The 19364-nt window shown below is 49.3% G+C and overlaps 1 protein-coding gene and 1 long non-coding RNA gene across 5 annotated transcripts in view; both read right to left on the reverse strand.

The window, feature by feature from the left end:
* Positions 1 to 2889: 2889 nt before the first annotated feature.
* Positions 2890 to 8138, reverse strand: LOC137842248 (uncharacterized). The gene is made up of 3 exons (XR_011088979.1): positions 7997 to 8138; positions 7717 to 7903; positions 2890 to 7261 (listed from the first exon to the last, which is right to left on the reverse strand). It is a non-coding gene; the product is annotated as an uncharacterized lncRNA (long non-coding RNA).
* Positions 8139 to 15792: 7654 nt separating this feature from the next.
* YPEL2 (yippee like 2) overlaps positions 15793 to 19364 on the reverse strand; it is a 28406-nt gene continuing 24834 nt past the window's right edge. For all 4 annotated transcript variants that reach the window (XM_068655592.1, XM_068655593.1, XM_068655594.1 and 1 more), the window contains one exon: positions 15793 to 19177. In XM_068655592.1, the coding sequence (XP_068511693.1) occupies positions 19088 to 19177 (90 nt within the window). In that variant the 3' untranslated portion in view covers positions 15793 to 19087. The remainder of the gene's footprint in view (positions 19178 to 19364) is intronic.

A 19364-nucleotide genomic window follows, 5' to 3' on the forward strand; every position in this document is an offset into this window, starting at 1 on the left:
AAATATTCACCTGCTGGCTCAGGCCTCAGCGCGAGGGCTGACCAGGAAATGCTTGCGAAGCACTCTAGACCTGGGAAAATATTACCTCAGTCCCCACGGTTGCCAGATTCAGATATTTCTAAAGCCTATAAATATTTGTTTAGTCTGTCTAGAAACCGGCATGGTAAAGTGGTGGCAGGTAAGATGTTTTCTGCCCTTCCTTATTAATACAGCCAGAGAGAAGAGGTCAGTGCAGGAAGCGTTTCATTACAGTACTACAGCTACAAAGGATACCTGGTATTGTGTCCCTGGGTTTATTACTCTGAGGGGTTTGCAACAATCTTTGCCCCCCACAAAATAAATAAATAACAGCAAGACAAATCCCTTCTCCAAAGCTACAAAAACTGTCCACCAGCTGCTGACAATCGGCACGTACTAACATGAAGAGTCATACTTTGGACAGCATTTAGGCGTTTAGGCATTCTGCTGGTACAGATCTGCCATTTTTGTCTGAGGCTGACCTGTAGCAATTACCTACAGTAACTTAGATGCTGTTCTGTAAGCAGAAGAAGCACATCAGCCTGGCAGTAAGATGGCTCTAACCATCCTATAGCTCTGATCACTTAGGTACATAATGGAACATGTCAATCTGCTGTATGCTGTTGCATCCCTTTGTGAAAGCGTATCATATTTATTTCCTCACAATGTCCTAATGCTGTGTTGCCGCTAGTAACTTGCTCAGTTAATGGTGATCATATACACTGCTTTACTATTTCCTACTGGAAACTTCAAACACACTTTTTGGTAGTCTTTTACTGATAATTTTTATTACATTATTATACTGTTTTCATAGATACTCATGTATATACGAATGCATGCAGACATGCACATTCTACGTGATTCTATTTAAATCACATACTGCTTTTGGCACGCACAGGGGTAGGTAAGGTTTTTCAATTTTCTTTTTTTGTCCTCCTAGCCTGGGAATAGCAGATTTGGGTTTAATCAGCCTCTTTGCAGTCCTGAACTTTGCCCTCCTGGAATACAGTGCCATTCATTTAAGGATTTCCCTCTGTCTAATAAACATTAATGAATCACACTCTACAATTCCCTTGTGATGTTATCTTGGTTTCACAGATGGGGAAAACAGAAACAAATTAAGGGGTCTGCGCACACCACAAATCAAAGGCAGAGCTGGGAGAAGAACCCAGTAATCCCAGCACAATTCCCTGCTCTAATAACTCTGTAAAAATGCATCTCTACCCACACAGCTGCTCTGTCAGTAACTGTGCTACACAGGGTAGCATGGTGACTTTCAGGCTAGCCAGGAAGACTGAAATTGCTCTTCTCCTAAGGTTTAGCTTTACACATAATTGCAAATTACATGTAAAGGTGATAGAGGGCTGCAGCTCTGCCAGCTTCCTGTACTGAATTACCCCTGAGGATGTCTTTTTTCGTTTCTGAGCAGAGGATATCTTTTCTCTTCTGACGTGCAGAGAGATAATGGGATATGGTGAATATTCCAATCCCTTGTGGTACACAACAGATTTATTGCTCTTCCCAGAGGAGAGGCCCAGGTTCCTGAGGAATTTTCTTGTCCTTACTCTGGACAGAGCAGTCCGTTCCATGATGAACATGGCATCCCTTGACGCTTGTGAAGGAAACCACATCTATTAATTACACTGAGCAAGTGAAGACCGGTAATTGCTTTGTGCCCATGGAAAGTAGGGCCACATTTTAGAAGAAAGATCCCTGAGCTTTAATTTCACTACTGACAAAGAGCATAGCCCGAAGTTCCCACAAGCCGTGCTCCTGTCAGCCGACCAGCAGTTCTTCTGTCAGCCAGGATTTCTGCGGCACTGGCTCTGAGCTGTTATTGGAAAAGCGTTATTCTTAAAACAGAGAATGAAGGTGTTAGACACAGCGAAAAGCAAAACCCCTTTATACTGCCATCTGCTATCTTAGAATGCCTTGCCACAAAACATTTATGAATTGACAAGTTTTATTTCAAATTTTCCTCCGCCTGTTACAGATCGCTTCTTTCTGAAGACAGGATCAGATGCCTTAGCCTTTCTCCTGCACACTGAATAGATCTGCCTGGTGCTTAGTTCCACAGAAAACAAGAGCCTACAGTCTGCAAGCACAGCCAGGTTACTCAGAGACGCCTTCGCAGGTTTCTGCTAAAAAATACTGCAGGGAAGGAGAATGGGGAGGCAGCACTGTGCAGTATGCACTGAGGCCTGTGCCTGCCTGAGGGCACCTGAGGTTTGCCTGCTCATGGCCACAGCCAGGATCTGGCCCGCAGCGAGACACAGGTGCAGGATCAGGTCTCAACACCCCAGCTCTGCAAACATTTCTGCACAAACCTTGCTGTGCTCAGTAGAAGAGACCTGGCTTGCCCACTACAAGCCCCGACTGTTTCTCTTAAAACCCTGTTTTCTTTCAAGTTGGTCTATGACGGGCCAGCAATTAATTTTGTTAATTTACCACCCTCACACGTACTCCTGCATCACCCTTTTTAAATTTAACCACAGTGTCAGACGTGTCAGACCCGCAGCTGTTTCCAAGGCCGCACACAAGTGATTGCTGCTGCTGCTGCCAGGTGCCAGCGTGCACAAAAAGGTCACGGGCCGGAGGATTCGGCATGGCTCAGCTGTCCTCATTCACACACAAGGCACAGTCTGTCCGTCCGTCTGTCTGCCTGCTCATACACAGCAGGCAGGTGAGGGGCTGAATATTGGGAATGATCCCATGGCAATCGTACAAGCCACGGGCCTCCACCTGAAGCATTTCCCTGACTCCAGGCCTGTGGTACCTGTGGCACTGAAAGCTGATGGCGATTTTAGGAATGCCTCACACCTACACTTCTGTTACAGCCCGTGGGAGGCTTCTAATCTTTCTGTGTACTAGGCATGATTATTGTTCTCCTGACTTCCTTATCAGATGTGATAAATCAATAATTTACTCTACGTTCCCATTAGAGTGCACCACAGCTATGATTATATTTATTCTATGAGTGTAAAGTAAGCAGATATCCTAAACTGTCTTGGAATTGTCTTCTTGTGTATGTGGCAGCACCTCCTACCACACAAAGTAGTTTTATTTCCCCAACTGTTCAATCTAGGACAAAATACTACACTTTTGTTCTATATTAGGACTGCAGCACAAAGGCAGCTGACTGGTTTCACCAACTCGGTGCTCACGGAAGGGACTGTGGAGGACAAGTTAACCCCTAGCCTGAGCTTTTCTCACAGCAAGTCATTAAGAAAAGCCAGATCTCCTCCATGCTCTCCCAAAATCAGGTGGTGATGAGCTGCATGCACCCACTGCCTTCCTCCTCTTCCCATGATCCACAGGGTCAGGTCCATCTTCTGCTTCCTTCCGCAGCCTGGCTTTGGAGCTTCTTCTCCCAGTGCAACAGGGTCTCCCCAGAACCCTTGGGAAATCTTTTTGGTCGAAATTCCCCTCATTGCCTCCTGTGGTTGCCTTCATGACATTTTCTGGGCCACCATGAGCAGCTCACAGGCTAGGCCCAGCCACCATTGAGGTGTCTCCTTGCCTCAGATGCGGCCCTCAGATCCAGAAACAAGGAAATGGGCCTACCAAACAGACCACAAAAAACTTGTATTTCATCTGTGATTCTATGGAGCAGAGGTTGCATTATCCAATTTCCTCTTGTCCCCACGTTTAACCCTTCAGTATCATCAGCTGTGGATGTCCACAGCACCCAGCAACAAAGGCAGAGCCTATGACAGCCACACACGTCCTGCTAATGGCTTCGTTCTTCCACCAGCACTGGAAAAAAACTAAAACAAAACCAAATCCCCAACCCTGCGTAATTGTGGCCCTGTTATTCATAGATCTTAAATTGTACTCCTTCATGAATTTTAATGTGCAGTCCATTTTCTCTCCACTAATCCTACATTAGGCTGGAAGCCTTTAAAGACTGAACATTTGCCCTCCTTAGCTCTTTATTCCCTGCAGCATCGCAGCACGGTGTCCCAAGGCATTGCCCTTGTCGCAGCTGGTCTGGCAGCTAGGCTCAGCGACATCAAAGTGCTTCCTTATTAGATACTCCCGTTTCGTGCACCCGTGACAAAAGCAGCTGGCCTGTTGAATAGACACCCTGGGAAGAGCAGCTTATGTATTTTGTCCATGATCTGTTGGCATGGATATGAGCTGCGCAGCACATTTGAGATAACACCTGCTTGTGAATCTTTAACTCTGCGCTGCTATAAATCTCTTCTTCTAGATAATGTCCACAAGACACTGGGAACCAGTGAAAGTCCCCTGGGAAGTTCCCCTTTCACAGGAATTGCAGAATTACTGGGTTGTTACTGGTAAGTGACAAAGCACAGTCAGTTGCACACCGACACAGACCGAAAGGTGCTCAGCAGCCTTATTTCAAATGGCATTTAGATGTGAAAGCCAGACAGACCCATTAGATACTCTAATCTGACCTTCAGCAAAATGCAATCTGAGCCTGTTATTTCGCTACTAAATTTAGTAATTTGTTCAGCGGAGGTGATTCTTCCAGAGGGAAGATACCGAGGCTTGGTTTGAAAAGACGACGAAGCAACAGCTTCGTGTGGCGAGCCAGCCGAGTAAAACACTCTGCCAGTCCCGCCCCAAGAGAGACAGTCTGCAGCAGGCCAAGGCAAGGTGTGCTCTTCTGCAAATTGGTAAGGATATAGCAAGCCCTTCCGTGAGTCTCACAGAGCCTTGTGAGAGGAAAAAGGGATACTGTAAGATCCTCAACTATAAAGCTCTAAAAATACAGGATCTTTGATGTATAAATGCATGCTAAGGACCTTTTTGGCCCTGCCTGCAAATGTTCCCAATTCCCACTAATTTCACTTTGCTTGCAGAACCAGCAGTAATATTCCTTTTCTGAGATATACAGAACATTCTCGGTATTTTAATGATTCTGGCCCTGGGGATACTTTGCGCCACACAACACGCGGGCACAGGCAGAAATGAATCTGACTTAAAATCTGATTTGATTTAAACAACACTGACCTTATGAGAAGTGTGGAGTCCGAACCAGGCCTGCAAATCCCATCTGTTTCTTATTTCTATAATGGGCAACCTAAAACCCTAAATCCAAACAGCTCTGAGCTTTGAATCCAAATTTTGCAGCTTGAGTCCATTACTAGCAATGACGACTGCTAGCCCAGCACAGACTTCCTTCTTAAATTGTACACCGTGATTTATAGCACGACATTAAGCGAAGGAGGCGTACAGCAGGTTGGCTAACAGCTAATCTGAAAGGTGCTTGGAGGCAGAGCCATGGGCTGCTGGATAAGTTGACTGCATATTTGGTCCCCATAAAATTGTTATCACACTGCTCTTGTGCTTTAGTGGTGTTTTCAGGGTTAACGGATGCTTGAGAACCACTCAAATGTTCCTCTGCTATTAGGAGCTAATGAAAACCTGTGCTATCTCAGCATGTAGTGTTATATTAAGTTACAGGTTTTGCTGTTTTCTCATCTTTTCTCTCTAGATAAAGTGGAATTTGTTGTCAGAAAGAAGATGTAATCTGTAAAGCAAGCATCTCTTTAGCCTTTTATGAAAAATAAAAGAGCGGGTATTCAGAAAAATCCTTGCCTCTGTCCTTTAATTCAGAAGAACAAAGATGGTGAAGGCTCTTCTCTGAACATGAGATGAATTTGCCAATACCATTCCCATTAGCACAGAATAAACCCTTTAAATATATAATGGCCTGAGTACAATACAGATTAGAAAAGTAAGTGTGGAACTGTAAGGGTCCTAATTATTTTTCACCCATCCACCTTTATATTAAACACGAAGTTTTGATGCTTCCCCAGATGCTGGGTGAATTATTGAATATTTTAAGTGATGCTGTGTTTATAGAGCTGCAATTACTCAGTATCTGCCTTTGTTTGGAGAAGAATCCCTGTCCCTCCTTGCTAATGGCTTCTTCTGATCTCATCCGATATGGAGGATTTCCTGGGCATATTAAAAACATTATTCACTCTGCCTTTTTAGCTTAGCCAAAAGATTTAATGACTTCAGCATCAGAACTGTCTGTTTCGCTCTATTTGATCTAGACTTACTCAGTGATGACCAATGCTGAGCACTGTGCTTCCCACATATGTGGAGCTGAGGAACTGATGGAGATCTTTAACTGGATAGACTACAAATTATTTGGGGTAAGAACTCGAGTACTTAGCACAGCTGAGCTGTACTTCCAGGTGTCCAAGACACTCGGAGGTGTGTACTGCCTTGTCTCACTGCCAGGGCTGGGGGAGCAGTAGCTGTTTTTTGCACAAGGGACCTTTGTGCTTTACCTGGGCTCCCCGTTACATAGCCCAGCTAAAGCCTGACCCTCCTGAGACCTTGGTGGTGCAGTGCTGGATCCATCCTGGGCTGGATGGAGCAGGTACCTAAGTCCGGGGCGTCTTGCACTGTGTATGAAATGCTCTGCAGCAAGCTGCCCTGTAAGGGTGTCTCTTGGCGTTTGTGCACAGTCCAGGTTTCCTGACTTAAACACAAGCTTCTTGAGTGACATTCCAAGCCTAAGCAAAAACCACAAAAAGCCAAGGAGAAATTCAGGCCTGCTGCTCATATGTCCCTTAATCTGGAAAAGCTCAGAAATACAATTCCCTGCACCCTGAAGCAGAACGAAATGACCTTGAAAGAGCAGCCTGTGTCGGGGATCAGATCTTTTTGCAGCATATGGGATTCCAGTTCAGCCTCTCACAGGCACTGCAGGGCAGCACCCTGCCCCTCTGGCACCGCCGGGACCACCGGCACTGGGCTTCTTTCCAGAGTATTTGCCACCTGAATCTGTCACTCACTCCAGGATTTAGAACGTCTCCATCACATTCAAACCCAGGGTAAACCGCGTTGCTGCTGATGATTTCAAATCTGTTATTTTTTTTCCCTGTTCCCCTGCATTTTGAGATGTTTAGTTGAGATGCAGCACCAGATAGACTCCAGTAAGCTGGTTCATGATGCATTAAAAAATCAGAATTCCTGCTTGCTGGTCCCACCCCTTGCAGTGCAGGACACTGCCTCAGCACACCGCGTGCTGTGGATTTCAAATCACTGCCGAGTGCTGGGGGATGTGGTCAGATTCCTGTTTGTCTTCTGTTCCAAGGCACGACCAAAAACAAATTATTGTCATATTTCCCCTTTCTTCAGTGGCCACCCACATGCTTGTGATGCTGCAGCAGTTTTACACAGCACTGCAGGGTGAGCAAAACCAAACTGCAAGCACGACGCACTTATGCATCTGTGCGACTGAAGATCCATCCATCTGTAATAATTTCCACATGAAAAGCTCATCAGACACATCTACCACACGCGTTAATAACTCACACTAGTGCACACTGACAGAAATACTGATTTTTCCCTAATTAGTTTTTTCTGCCTTGAAATATGGTTTCCTCTGCTTGCTGTGAATTGATCTTTTCACCCCATCTCCTTAGCAGATCTACAATTTACTATTCAATTAACATTTCACGAATGAGACCGGTTTGTGATGCAGTCACCCACTCCCAGCATGAACTACGGATTTCTGCATTACCCTGGCATCACTCTGCAATCCCCCAGGGCAGTCTTGCACCTCTTCTTCTGACATCCCCCCCAAAAAAAACAAACCAAACCAAACCAACCAAACCAACAAACAAACAAAAAACAGTGCAAAAACAGGGAGAAATTATTAAGGAAAAGAAACCACTGGGAGCTGGTGGGCTGTAGGTAGAATTTCACCTTCATAAAATGTTACAGCCAGGAGCAGGACACAGCATGGCTGGGAAAGGAGCATCCTGCACCCTGAGGCTGGATCTCAGTGCACAGCTCAGGGCGCTGCCTATCGGGCTGGGAAGCATCAGAAAAGCACCGGTGACAAGCGAAAATATGGCAAACACAATCCATGCCAAGACTGGAGGAGGAAAGGCTGGAGAGAGACATGGAAACAGTCTTCAAATATGTAATAAAGTGGAAGAAAAAAAAAGAGAGAAAAAAAAAGATGCAAAAAATAAAGCCAAACCCAAGTGGCTGGCCAGGACCAGGAGCAGCAGCTGCAGCTCACAACATTTCAGAGCCCTGGGGAGCCACCACGTGCCCCCTCCCCCCCAGCAGGCAGCTCCCAGCCCCATCCCAATTAACCGTCTCCTAATGACTTTCAGAAGCGTGAGGATTTCCTTAATTATACCACGCATTAGACTGTAATCAAGAAATCAATCCTCGCCGCCGCCCGAAGCGGGGCTGCTCACGTGCGGCCCGTGGCAGGCGGGGAGAGGCGAGGTGGCAGACCCCGGCCAGGAGGCATCGGGCCCGTGCGTGGCAGCCACCAAGGAGCCCCCGGGCTTACAGGTGTGCAGCAGCAAACCTACAGGAACCATCTGCGGTGGAAATCGGGTGTGGTGTGTAAAATAGGGGCAAGGAATGAACACGTTTGGTGCTTTTACAGATGCAAAGCCTGTGTCCTGGGATGGAGGCAGCATCGCCTGTTTGTGTGAATGTCCTGAACAGAAATAGAGATCACTGGGCTGCTGCGATCGGCTCTAGGATCAGGCTCCACTCACGGTGTCTGTCATCCCACAGAAATAGTGTCTAATTAAATATTAACCTCTGTGTTCACCAACGACACCTGCACAGGGTGATCTTAAAGGACACCAAGCCCCGTGGCTGCACACCAAGCCCGGGCTGGGTGCCTGCGGGGCACAGTCCTGTGCCCTGAGTGGGCTGCTGGGGGCGTAGCAATTAAAAAGGTAGGGAGATCAAACGTTTTCAGTCCTTTGATCTCCAAGTGTGAAATCTGTGGGTTGCTTCCCATGCAGGCTGCGTCTCCAGGCAGAACAAGTGGGAGAGGAGAAGTTGCCCTTCGCTGCTCACTGGAAGGGTTTTTGTCCAAAAAACGCATATATGGGAAGCAAAGATGTGATGCAGCAGAAGGATTCAAGGAATCAAGCTAACGAAGTGGGGCAGTGGGAGGGAGGGAGATGGGGCCGACTGCTGAGCTCGCCGGTGCCCACGCAGTGATGAGGACGTGGGGCGGGAGCTCAAGTACCTGCAGCGCTTGGGAGATGCTAAAAATAAAAAGCAGCTGCTAAAAATAACGAACGATCAGGAAAAAAAACGCTAAACCCCAGAGATCTCCTGAACTCTGAGGATTAATTTTAATTTCCCTCTAATCCGGGCAAAAATAGCGACGTCGGGGGGCACAGCTCAGCCTGAGGAGGGCTCGCGCTGCCCTGCACGTCCCCAGCGCAGGGCTCCAGGCGCATCCAGACCAACGCTGCCTCTGCCCACGGCCACAGGGCCCCAGCCTGGGCAGGGCTGGGTGCTCTGAGCTCGTTTCATGCTACGAGCTCAGGCTGGGCGAGAGGAAGTGGCCAGGTGTCTCAGGTTATGGGCTGCGCTTTTTAAAAATGAGATTTACTGGCACCTTCAGCATTTATTGGGAAGAAGATGGCTGATTGGAGAGATATTTGCTATTGTCTTCCAAAGAGACATAAAAACTCGTAGTTCCTAAAGCCATTTTTTAAGTCATCGGACATCTCCCTTGCTGCAGGGAGCACTGCTGGCTGCGAGCGGAGCTGAATTTGCCTTCGGTGTTCCCTGAATCACTGCACACAAAAAGCTGCGGCGCCTCCTGGCACAGGGAGCTCTGATTTGGTGCAGGGCATAAATACCGGGGAGAAATGGCAGCATGCCTCGACGGTGCCCGAATCCCTCCCCACGTGTATGGCCCAGGGGGTGGCTGAGCATCAATAAGCAGAAACATCGCTCCCACCTCACCGACTGCCTTCAGATGTATGCAAACCAGGGTTTGCCCAGGACTTTGCTTGGTGTGGGTGGGCACAGGGGGCAGGAGGACGTGCTCGGGGCTGTTTGCACAGCCAGGGCTCAGCGATGTTTTCAACACTGAGAGCCCCAATGAGATACAAGGGCCCATGGTCTGAGGCGTGATTTATATGCGACAGCACATAAACACCTGGAGCACGGGCTTTAGAAAGCTGCGGGGCACGGCCGCTCCTCACACAACCCCCCTTTTTAGTTTAGAGAAAAATAAAAAATCCAATCTAAGCAATTCCACACAAGCCTGCTTTAAATGTGCTTTCAATTCGAGAGTGACCAGAGAGGTAAGTAAATATTTTTCTGGAAAGGAAATTACATTGTGAGCACACTGAATGCTGTTTGCCGAAGCACTGCCCGGAGTCCAGCTCCAGCCTGCCTAATATTTACCCAGCTGGAGCAGCGGCACAGCAGCGTTTGGCAGTGCCAGGCGTGCTGCAGCTGGGGAACTCAGCATTTATACCTGTAGCAAGCACTGTGCTTTCACAAGCTGCAATGCACAAGACCCAGCAGCTGTTTGTAGCGAAGCTTGGGAAGCTGCGAGCCTCGGACAAGGGGCTGCTGTGATGCTTCTGCAGCAATTCAAGGACAAGATGGATAAAAGCAAAGGTTTAAACCAGGAGGGCCCAACCCTGCAGCCCACACAGGTCATAAAGCCCACGGGGGCTCCCTCCCCTGGTAGCAACTAATTCACAGGACCCTGCAAGCAGTGCCCAAAGTCTAAATATTTTGCTTGGGTATGGACAGGGCAAACACTCGCTGCCACGTCACCGGTCTGGGCGACCCCTCGCTGAAGTGCCCGCGACGCCTGCGCTCGCCAGCCTGGGAAGGAGCAGGAAGCTCTGCCCTCCTCCCAGCAAGGGTCAGCGCTCAGCTCCGTGCACTTTGTGCACCAAAAGCCCCCCCAGCACCCTGGGAACCGCAGAGCTGTGCCGTGCCTTCTGTTTATCATTGACCAGAGCAGTGTTTTAGCCTGTTTTGGCAATTTCAGCTGTAACCTGGAGCATGTCGAACTCCACAGTTTAAATACTCGCTCCTTGCTTAAGCAGCTGGCTCCTTTTTGTCCTGCCCTGACCACGAGCACCCCGGAGGGGAATTGAACAATGCACGAACAACAAGGACAAGCAGGAGATGGAGGATGTGAAGGTGCCCGACACCAGTGGGCTCCTCACCCTGAGCCAGCTCCTGCCCGCAGCACGAAGCCGCTCGCGCTGCTCTGAACGGGTGCAGCGGGAGCACCCGGGGACAGAGCCGGGATAAGGCACAACCAGGTCCTGGCCCCATCAGTGTGGCCGGGGGACACTGCCCCAGTGCCCTGGTGCTGAGCCCCGTTTCCTTGCGGTGTGTCTGGGGGCTCTGTGGGCCGACAGGACACGCTCCAGATCTGCGCCACCGAGCCTTTAATCAGCTTTCACCTGGGATTAGCCCAAATGTTTCCAGTCTCTGGTTCAAAATAGGTTTTCTCGCTGTTGGGCAGCCGATCTGAAGTAAATGCTCCCCTCCATCAGCCAACATCTCCAGCAATGGTTTTGCCCTGAGGCTTGAATTTTGCCTGGGTCCCAGATTTTTTGGATGGAGAAGCTGGGACACGGGATGCAGATGTGGATGTTGAGCCAGGCTGCAGTGGGGACCGCAGGTACAAAGAGCATGGCCAGACTGCTTCAAGCTGAGCTCTGCAGGCTGGGGGAGAAAGATTTGGCAGAAGAGCCGGAGCTCAGGTGCTCACGGAGCAGGGGCTGGGCCCTGTCCCATCCCCCTGCAGCAGGGGCAGCCCATCGGGGTGTCACAAAGCGAGCCGAGCTGGAAGCTCTGGGGGACAGCCAGAGACAACCATGACACTGGGCTGTTCACTCAGCCAAAGGAGTTGCTGTAGACCCACTGTTTGTTAAGGAAATAAATCCAAAATATTATTATTTTTTGGCTTTAAAAGCGTTATTGGATCCTACACTTTCACATAGCCTGTCCCCAACCTGTGAAAAATCTGGGCTACACCATGAAGCCAGCGCTTGTGCACGCTGTGGTTTGTCCGTCAGCAAGAGATCAGCACTGCTCAACTGCTGTGGAAGAAGGAAGAAGGAAGCTGGACTCTCCCCGAGTTTGGCTGAAGCTGCCGGGAACAGGAGAGGAAGCAAGGAGGGGAACCACGGCCCCATCTGCAGGGCCGGAGACCCAAGAGCAGAGCTCCCCAAACACCCCCGGAGCAAGCTGACAGCCCCGGGCAGGGGATCTGGCCTGGGCCAGGCCACGAAACCCCTCCTGGGATGGGGCCCGAGGTGCAGAGCCCGGCAGCACCCGGCACGAGCAGCCCCGATTCCCCTGTGAAGCACCAGACCGAGGGGCCGGGGAGGCTGCAATGGGCACAGCTGCCTTTCCTCAGGGCTTCCTCAGGCCCGCCGAGGAGGGGCCCTCGATTTCTGCCCTGAAACCTTCACAAAAATAGCACAATTATGGGAAAAGCCTTGTCCGAGTGGAAAAGAAAACACCAGCCCGAGCCTGATGAGGAAGCAGAGCTATATAAGAGCACGCTCCTATATTTTTCTGTTATTTCTGTAAAGCATCCAAACACTTGTGCAGAATTTCTTCACCGAGGGCACACGTTTCCACAGGGCGAGGCTGGGCCCCTGGGGAAGCCTTTTTAAATTTTTTTCCCCCAGCTTTTTCCTTCACCTAAGCAGAAGTTTCCATACAAGGAGAACAAATCGAGGGGCAGCTCCCACCGCGGCTGCCTGGGGCCTGAGCCACGCGTAACGGGGCGCTCTGGGACGTCGCCGTCTTTTATTTCTGTACTGAAAACAGTGGAATTTTCAGCTGAAACCGGAATTTCAGAGGAAGCAAAATGTTTTCTGTGAGAGAGGGAAAAAAAAAAAAAAAAAGAAAATTTCAGCTTTTAGTGGTTTCTCACAGCACCGTTCTGCTTTTGACATCTTCCCTTTCTCAACACCGGCGCCAACATTTTTTGGAGCCTGCTCAGAGCGGCTCCGAAGCGCCGTGGGTGCAAGGGGCTGATGCTGCCGTGATGCTCCCAGCAAAGGCTGCTGGTGCCACCTGGCCTTGCCGGGCACCAGCACTGCCCTGCCCCAAAACCCGCAGCAAGAGGCCGAGGAAACCTTTTTGGGGGCGGCCGCCCTCCGGGTGACGTCTCCATCGCAGCCAGGCTGCATCCACGGCGCGTCTCTTGGCCTCACTGCTATTTATTCCCCAGGCTGGAGCTGGGTAAAAATATCCCCGGCTTTTGGCAGCCTGGAGGCGCTCCTGTAAATCCTTCCTGTCAGCACGAAAATGCCCTGGCTGGGGCAGGAGCAGTCACCCCCATGGGAGCAGCAGCCAAGGGCACGGCCGATGGTGGAAAGTTAAATTTTGGGAAAGGGGCTCGGGATGGGGGGATGCGCACCCTGAAGAGGGGTTAAGTCATTGAGGGTAATAAAGTGTGAGAGGGAGAGGAGGAGGAAAGGGGATGGGGTGTGCTGATGGCAGGGCTGCCACCCGCAGCATCCCCTCCAGCACCCGCGTCCCAGCGGGAGGGCAGGAGCCACGCGCGGTCCCCCCGTGTGGTTCCCCGATAGCAGCCACCCCACCCCGCCATCCGACTGCTCCCGCCCCAGGATTGAAAGCCACCGGCGCCGCGGTATTTATAGCTCCGTGATTGTCTTCTGAAAAAATCATTGTGACTTCGGGCTCTGACCGGGGCTGCCCGCGCTGAGCCGCGTTTCTCTTTATAGCCCGTCCTCCGGAAAGGTCGCGGCGGCCCCAGGGAATGGAGGTGGCCCCGCGCCACCCGTGGGTGCTGCCCGTAGGATTTCTGCCTCCATCTGCCTGTTTCTGGGCACAGAGAGCCAGGGAGATCCTTTTGGCTTCCCCAGCAGCCCGGCAGAGCTCTTTGTGCCCGTTCGGAACCGCCTGAACTGAAGCACTGCTCTCCGTCTGACCGGAGCTTAGCACGGATTTTAGAGGCGAAGGCACCACAGACAGGTCCGTTCACAGCACCCGTCGCAGAGGTGATCCTGGCGTTACTGAGTGCCACTGGGGCAGGGGAGCTCCAGCAGGGCGCAGCTGTGTCTGGCAAGAGAGATGACTCCTGGAAGTGCCGTAGTTACGCACACGATGGAGAAGCTCCCTCCATCACTCAGTGGAATTGCTGTGTTTCAATATTTAGGGATCACCCTCCCCCTGTGCTCTCTCCTGCTAAAGCAAAATGCCCAAACACATCAGCGTTGCCACTGCTTTACCAATGCTGGAGTGTAGTTTGTTTGCAAGCTGAAGGTACCGTTTCTTAACAACCAAATTTCGCCGCCTCCAGGCCTTTAAGAACTTGCACATGGCCAAGAAGAATAAGACAGCAACATGGAAGAAACATTTTAGTACTTGAAAATTTTATTTTCTCAAATGAGCACCAACACATATTGTAAATATGACAAACAATACGCCTCCCTCTAATACTGAAGAACTATATACAATGTACAAATACATGAAAAGGTGAAAACCAATTATTTGAAAACAATTGCATTTATTACTGAAGCAAATGACCTGAAGAAATATGCCAAAAATAAAATTAAAATAAGATCAAAGAAATAAAAGTATACACAATCTGTAAACACAAGAGCATCAATAGACAGGCTGGTATTGGAAATATTCTCCTTTAGTTTTGTCAGTGGGGAAAGCATTCCCATTTCCTTACGAGAAACAAAACAAAGGATACATACAGTTCGTAACTATGAGAATAGCTTATTTGTGATTTTACCACACACAATGCCATTCTGCTTGCATTTAAATATGTTGATTTCTTTTTTTAAGTTCAGTATGATTTTATTCCCCTCTTCTGCTTATTCTTTTTGAACATGATTCTTCCAAACCTATGCCTAACGCTATTGTTTCTGAGCATTGAACTTCTGAGGCCTCTCACCTGGTGAGAAGAGCTCCTTCCCACTGAGCTGAGCTCCGGTTCTTGCACATCTGCTCGCCCCCCGGTGCCTGGGGTCATCGGCTCACCCAGAACTGGTTCACACCGAAGCGCGATGCTCCTCCCGAAACAAGGAAGTGCAGTGAAATGCATGATTAATACACTCACATACCAGTTAGAAAAATGCATACAGAGAAAATTCTCACATGATCATCACAAGAACAACAAATTTCAGTTGCAGGTTGTTGGTTTTTTTTTCTGTATATTTTTTAAATCGTGTGCACCAAAACCAGAGAATCAGAGAGCGTGCAACAGTTATTCAGCACTGAAAACAGCTCCTTGCTCAGCAAAACACAGTCCAGTGGTTGTGCTGTTGGTCCACTTCAGGATAAACAAGAGACCCAATGAATTAAAAACGAAGAGCGGGGAGCAGGGGGGAGGTCAAAGACAGAAAGGAAACAACAACAACAAAAAAGAACTTTACTGCCAGAGAGGTAAACTTTTTACTCTAATTTGTTGTGTAGCAGCCTGGTTTAAAAACAAACAAACACACAAACAAAAAACCCCAAAGAAAACCAGGATCCGTGTCCAAAGACTTCATGTTTTAGTTTAAAAACAATGACTCATCAGAAACCTCCACCCTCCGTCCCTGCCGCCTCCAAGCGAGTGGAAGCAGCGATTCGGAGCCTGCAGCTTGTATCCACTCCTGTTTTCTAACGCCTCGGGGTCTACTTCACTCCAGCCAATACTGGTGCAAGGGGAGATCCGCGACACCGACAGGAAGGGATTTCGGCACGCGAGCGACTCCGGACGCTGGTGCCAGGAGTCGGGCCCCATCCTGCCCGTGGCAGCAGGAGCTGAGCCCTGCCACGTCCAGGGGGAAACGGGATCGACTCAAGAGGACATTACTGTGATTTTTGTTTCCCTTTCGACAATGTTTTCCAACAAATACAGAAGGAAACAGTATCATCTATAAACAACAAACAAAGTGCTCTCAGGGAGGGGCTCTGAGAAAACAGCACCAAATATATTATTTCTTTAAAAAAATTAAATATTATTTACAAAAGTATATCTCACAAGATAATGTGTTTGTTTTTTTTTTCCTTTTTTTTTTTTCTGTTTTGTATATATTATCATCTGAATATTTATTACAGGGACCAGGATTTCACGCCAGATAATCCACCAGAGCACAAGAAATTTAAAACTGACTGAAGTCTGAGCTTTGGGGTAGCCTGGGGTGATGTAAACTCGAGGGCGCTCGCAGCTTGCCAGAGACGGGGCTGCCACGTGGAGAGGAGCAGAAGTGGCTGCTCCGGGGGGTTTCGGAGCCCCAGGGAGCAGCACTGCCAGCGCTCGGTGCCCAAGGAGGCGATTTCTGTGGCCACATCTCCGGCTCGGAGACAAAAGTCCCACCCTGATGTGCCCAGATGGGAAGGACCTGGCTACAGCTGGCTCACACGCCAGGGGGATGCAGACAGCGAGGGTCTTTGGTTATGCTCTGAACACGCAGCTCTACAAATCATCGATTTGGGCCGTGCTGTGACACCCACCAGCACACAGACCTCACCGTCCCGCTGCTCACCAGCCTCCTGCATCGTCTTGTGTCTACCTCAGCACGTGGCAGGGGATGAGCAGCCCAGGAAGGACTTCACAGCTGGTGGACGCACAGCAGAGAACAAGCCTCTAACGAGCCTCGCAGGCCAGTTTTTTCTTATCTCCCTGAAAAGTCGGACTAGAGATAACTCTGCGCCGCGTGCGCTCACAGGCACACACGTTTTTTCGCATCAGGACTTGAGGCCAGATTCTCAGCAACTGTAAATCTGTGGATGCTGATGAGACAAAGCCAATTAAAAGCAGATTAAGATCTTGCCATATTCAAGCTGAGACCGGTTGCCATTAAAAGTGTAACCCCTGTGAACAGTTAAAAACAGCCTGATCTGATTTAACATCATCCTTTCTTGTCCCAAATACAGGGACAAAAACATTTCTATCTGGGATCTTTGCTATAGGTGATCGCTATCGCCTACGTGGTTTTGTTTTTATGTTTTTATCAACATAAAATCAAGAGCTTGGGCATGTTTTTTTTTTTTTTTTTTTTATAACCTCATATTAACAATTTGGGGTTCTCTCTTACTTCACCCAGGTACAAACAGACCCCTTTAAATGCTGTGTGTCTGGGGGAACCAAGAGCTCTTCAAAGAATATGAATTACTTCTCGCTAGCCCAAACCCAATAAATTGTCCTGGATCAATCACCAAAGGACAGCAAAATGGGACCAGGCCAGTGCCAGTGTCACCACGCAGGTGGGCACTGCACAGGTTTTGATTTTTCCAAGATTTTTGTCACTTACGGGAACGTGGATGATGGAAGCAGAGAAATGAAAGCTGAAGCTACACAGCCACAACAGAAAGGCCAAAGGCCCACAAAGCGAGCTACTTCCACCCACTGCAGGAGCTGCAGCCAACCTCCGCTGCCTTCCCTCTGCGAGCTGTACCAACGCCCTGCCACAAGGTTCATGAGAACAAACAGCCTCTGCTTCGATGGGCCCTTGGGTTTGGGCTTCAGCACAAGGATCCGATGTGTGAAGTTGGATCCCGATCCCAAGCAGCATCTCTGCTCACATCCCCTTCGTTTAACAGCGAGTCATTTTGTGGCCAGCCCCTCCGCCCTGATCCCCAGCTCAGAGATCCTGGGGGTGGGGGCAAGCGACAGGAGATTACAGCGCCGGAGCTTGGGTTTCGTAAGGAGTTACAAACCCCCGCACAATACTCTTTCCTTCTGGATTAAGAAAGATTTCCCCCCAGTGGATTAACCTACTTGAAAGAATTCCACAAACAAAAAGGAAATTCACTCAGAGAGATAAAACTAATTCAGTTAAATAGTCTTTGAGTTATGCACCAGATACTGGCTGGACTGTTGCAGAGCAAACTTCACATTGGCTTATGCCTAACGCAGCTCCCCTCCCGCACACGATGCTCCTTCCCCACCAGCCACCTCGGGAAGGTCCACACTGATTAATAGGAAAAAAAAATAAAACAAGAAGGGCTTGTCCCTTGCACTTACCACATCCACATCCACCCCTCCCATTTAAACTCCAAGCACAGACAACTCCAGGGGGCAGATATTTGATTTTGTTTTTCTTTCCCATCTCCCCTGTACCTCCAACAGGCTTCTGGGAGTGGGAAAAGGGGGGAAAGTTTTGGGGGGGATACCTCATGGCTTGAAATATCCACCTGTGCAATACTGCTACAACTGTCGGGGTCCTCTGCTCCCTCCTCTCTCCACTCTCACATCATTTCTCTGACAGGCTCCAAGAGCAGAGCCGATGGCTGGGGCCTGGGATTTAAGAAGAAGATACTCATAGCAGCATTTTCCTGCTTGCATTTGTGAACCACTGGTAAAAGACCTCCAAGGAGGTTCAGCGGAGGCTCAGAAGTCAAGGGGTACCCTGCCTTACTACGTTTGTCCCCATCCTCCCCTACCTAATTTCTTCTTTCTTGCCTAGCATGCGCCTTTTTGTTTTCCTGTTGTATTTTCTGAGCTGCAGTTCCAGCCTCCCTATGCCTGAAGTGGTTTTCTCCTCCTCTCTGAAGGGCTCAAGAGTCAGGATTTGGTTTCTCCAGCTGTGAGGGTGCTCCCACAGCCGTGCTCGGTTGGGATGTTTGGCCTACCTCCTCTGCAACAGAGAGGAAAAGGAGAGGCGGGGAACCTCTCCAGCCTTCCTCCCCCCAACAACGAGTTCATGAACGGCAAACAAAACACAGATCCACAAGTAGCCTGCAGAGGGGAACTGCTCAGGACTTGTGCTCAGCCGGCTTAGACCAAAGCTCCCTCGGCGGAGCAGCGGTTTTACGATTCGGAGAGAACGCAGCCGTGAGGTATTTTTCTGTCCGTTTAGACAAGTAGATAGTTTCAAGCCTTGGTTAACCAAGACTTAAAGGAGAAGTTACAGCTTCGCTCCCGATGACTTCCCTGTGGGCCCACTCCCCACCCCCTATCACCTCCTCCTGCCCAAAACTCAGGTCTTCCTCCCGCACCAAGACCTGCTGCTAGCCTGCCACCACAGAGCCAACTTCAGTTTGTACGTAAGCATTCGTCAACATGGAATGGCTGTCGGGCATTCGGTGCATTCTCTTAGCCAACGCCAGAACAGAGAGAGAAGCAGCCAGGGTCAACTCACAAACAGATACAAAGCAAAGAGACAGAGAGACAGAAATTTAGAGGCCAGTCACCAATAAAGATGGAGAAGGGTGTGAAGATGCTCCCAGATTGCAGAGCCTCTAAATGCATGGAACCAAGCGTTCAGTCACTCTCTCACTCTTGGATATAATGTTCGGTTGGATGGCATTCTCTTACACGCTGGTAGGGCTGGGCTCTTCCCATTCAATCCCAGCCGTTATCCTTGATCATGTGAGCTAGTTCAATGATGTATTTGCCTTCTTTATACTTCTGGCTGCTTTCAAAAGCGTGTTCCTGAAAAAAGGAGAAAGAAAGAGATCGATAAGGAAGGTAAAGTCACGGTTACAGATCCCAGGATGCTGGTCCAACCCCTACAGTTCTGTGATTCCATGATTTCGGTTGCACCCTCCAAGGCAGTTCAGCTGCGTGCCTGGAACGCATCAGCGAGGCTGTGATTCTGCTGCAGGAGAGACCTGAGCTC

Source organism: Anas acuta, chromosome 19 (genome assembly GCF_963932015.1).
Source record: "Anas acuta chromosome 19, bAnaAcu1.1, whole genome shotgun sequence".
Lineage (NCBI taxonomy): Eukaryota > Metazoa > Chordata > Aves > Anseriformes > Anatidae > Anas > Anas acuta.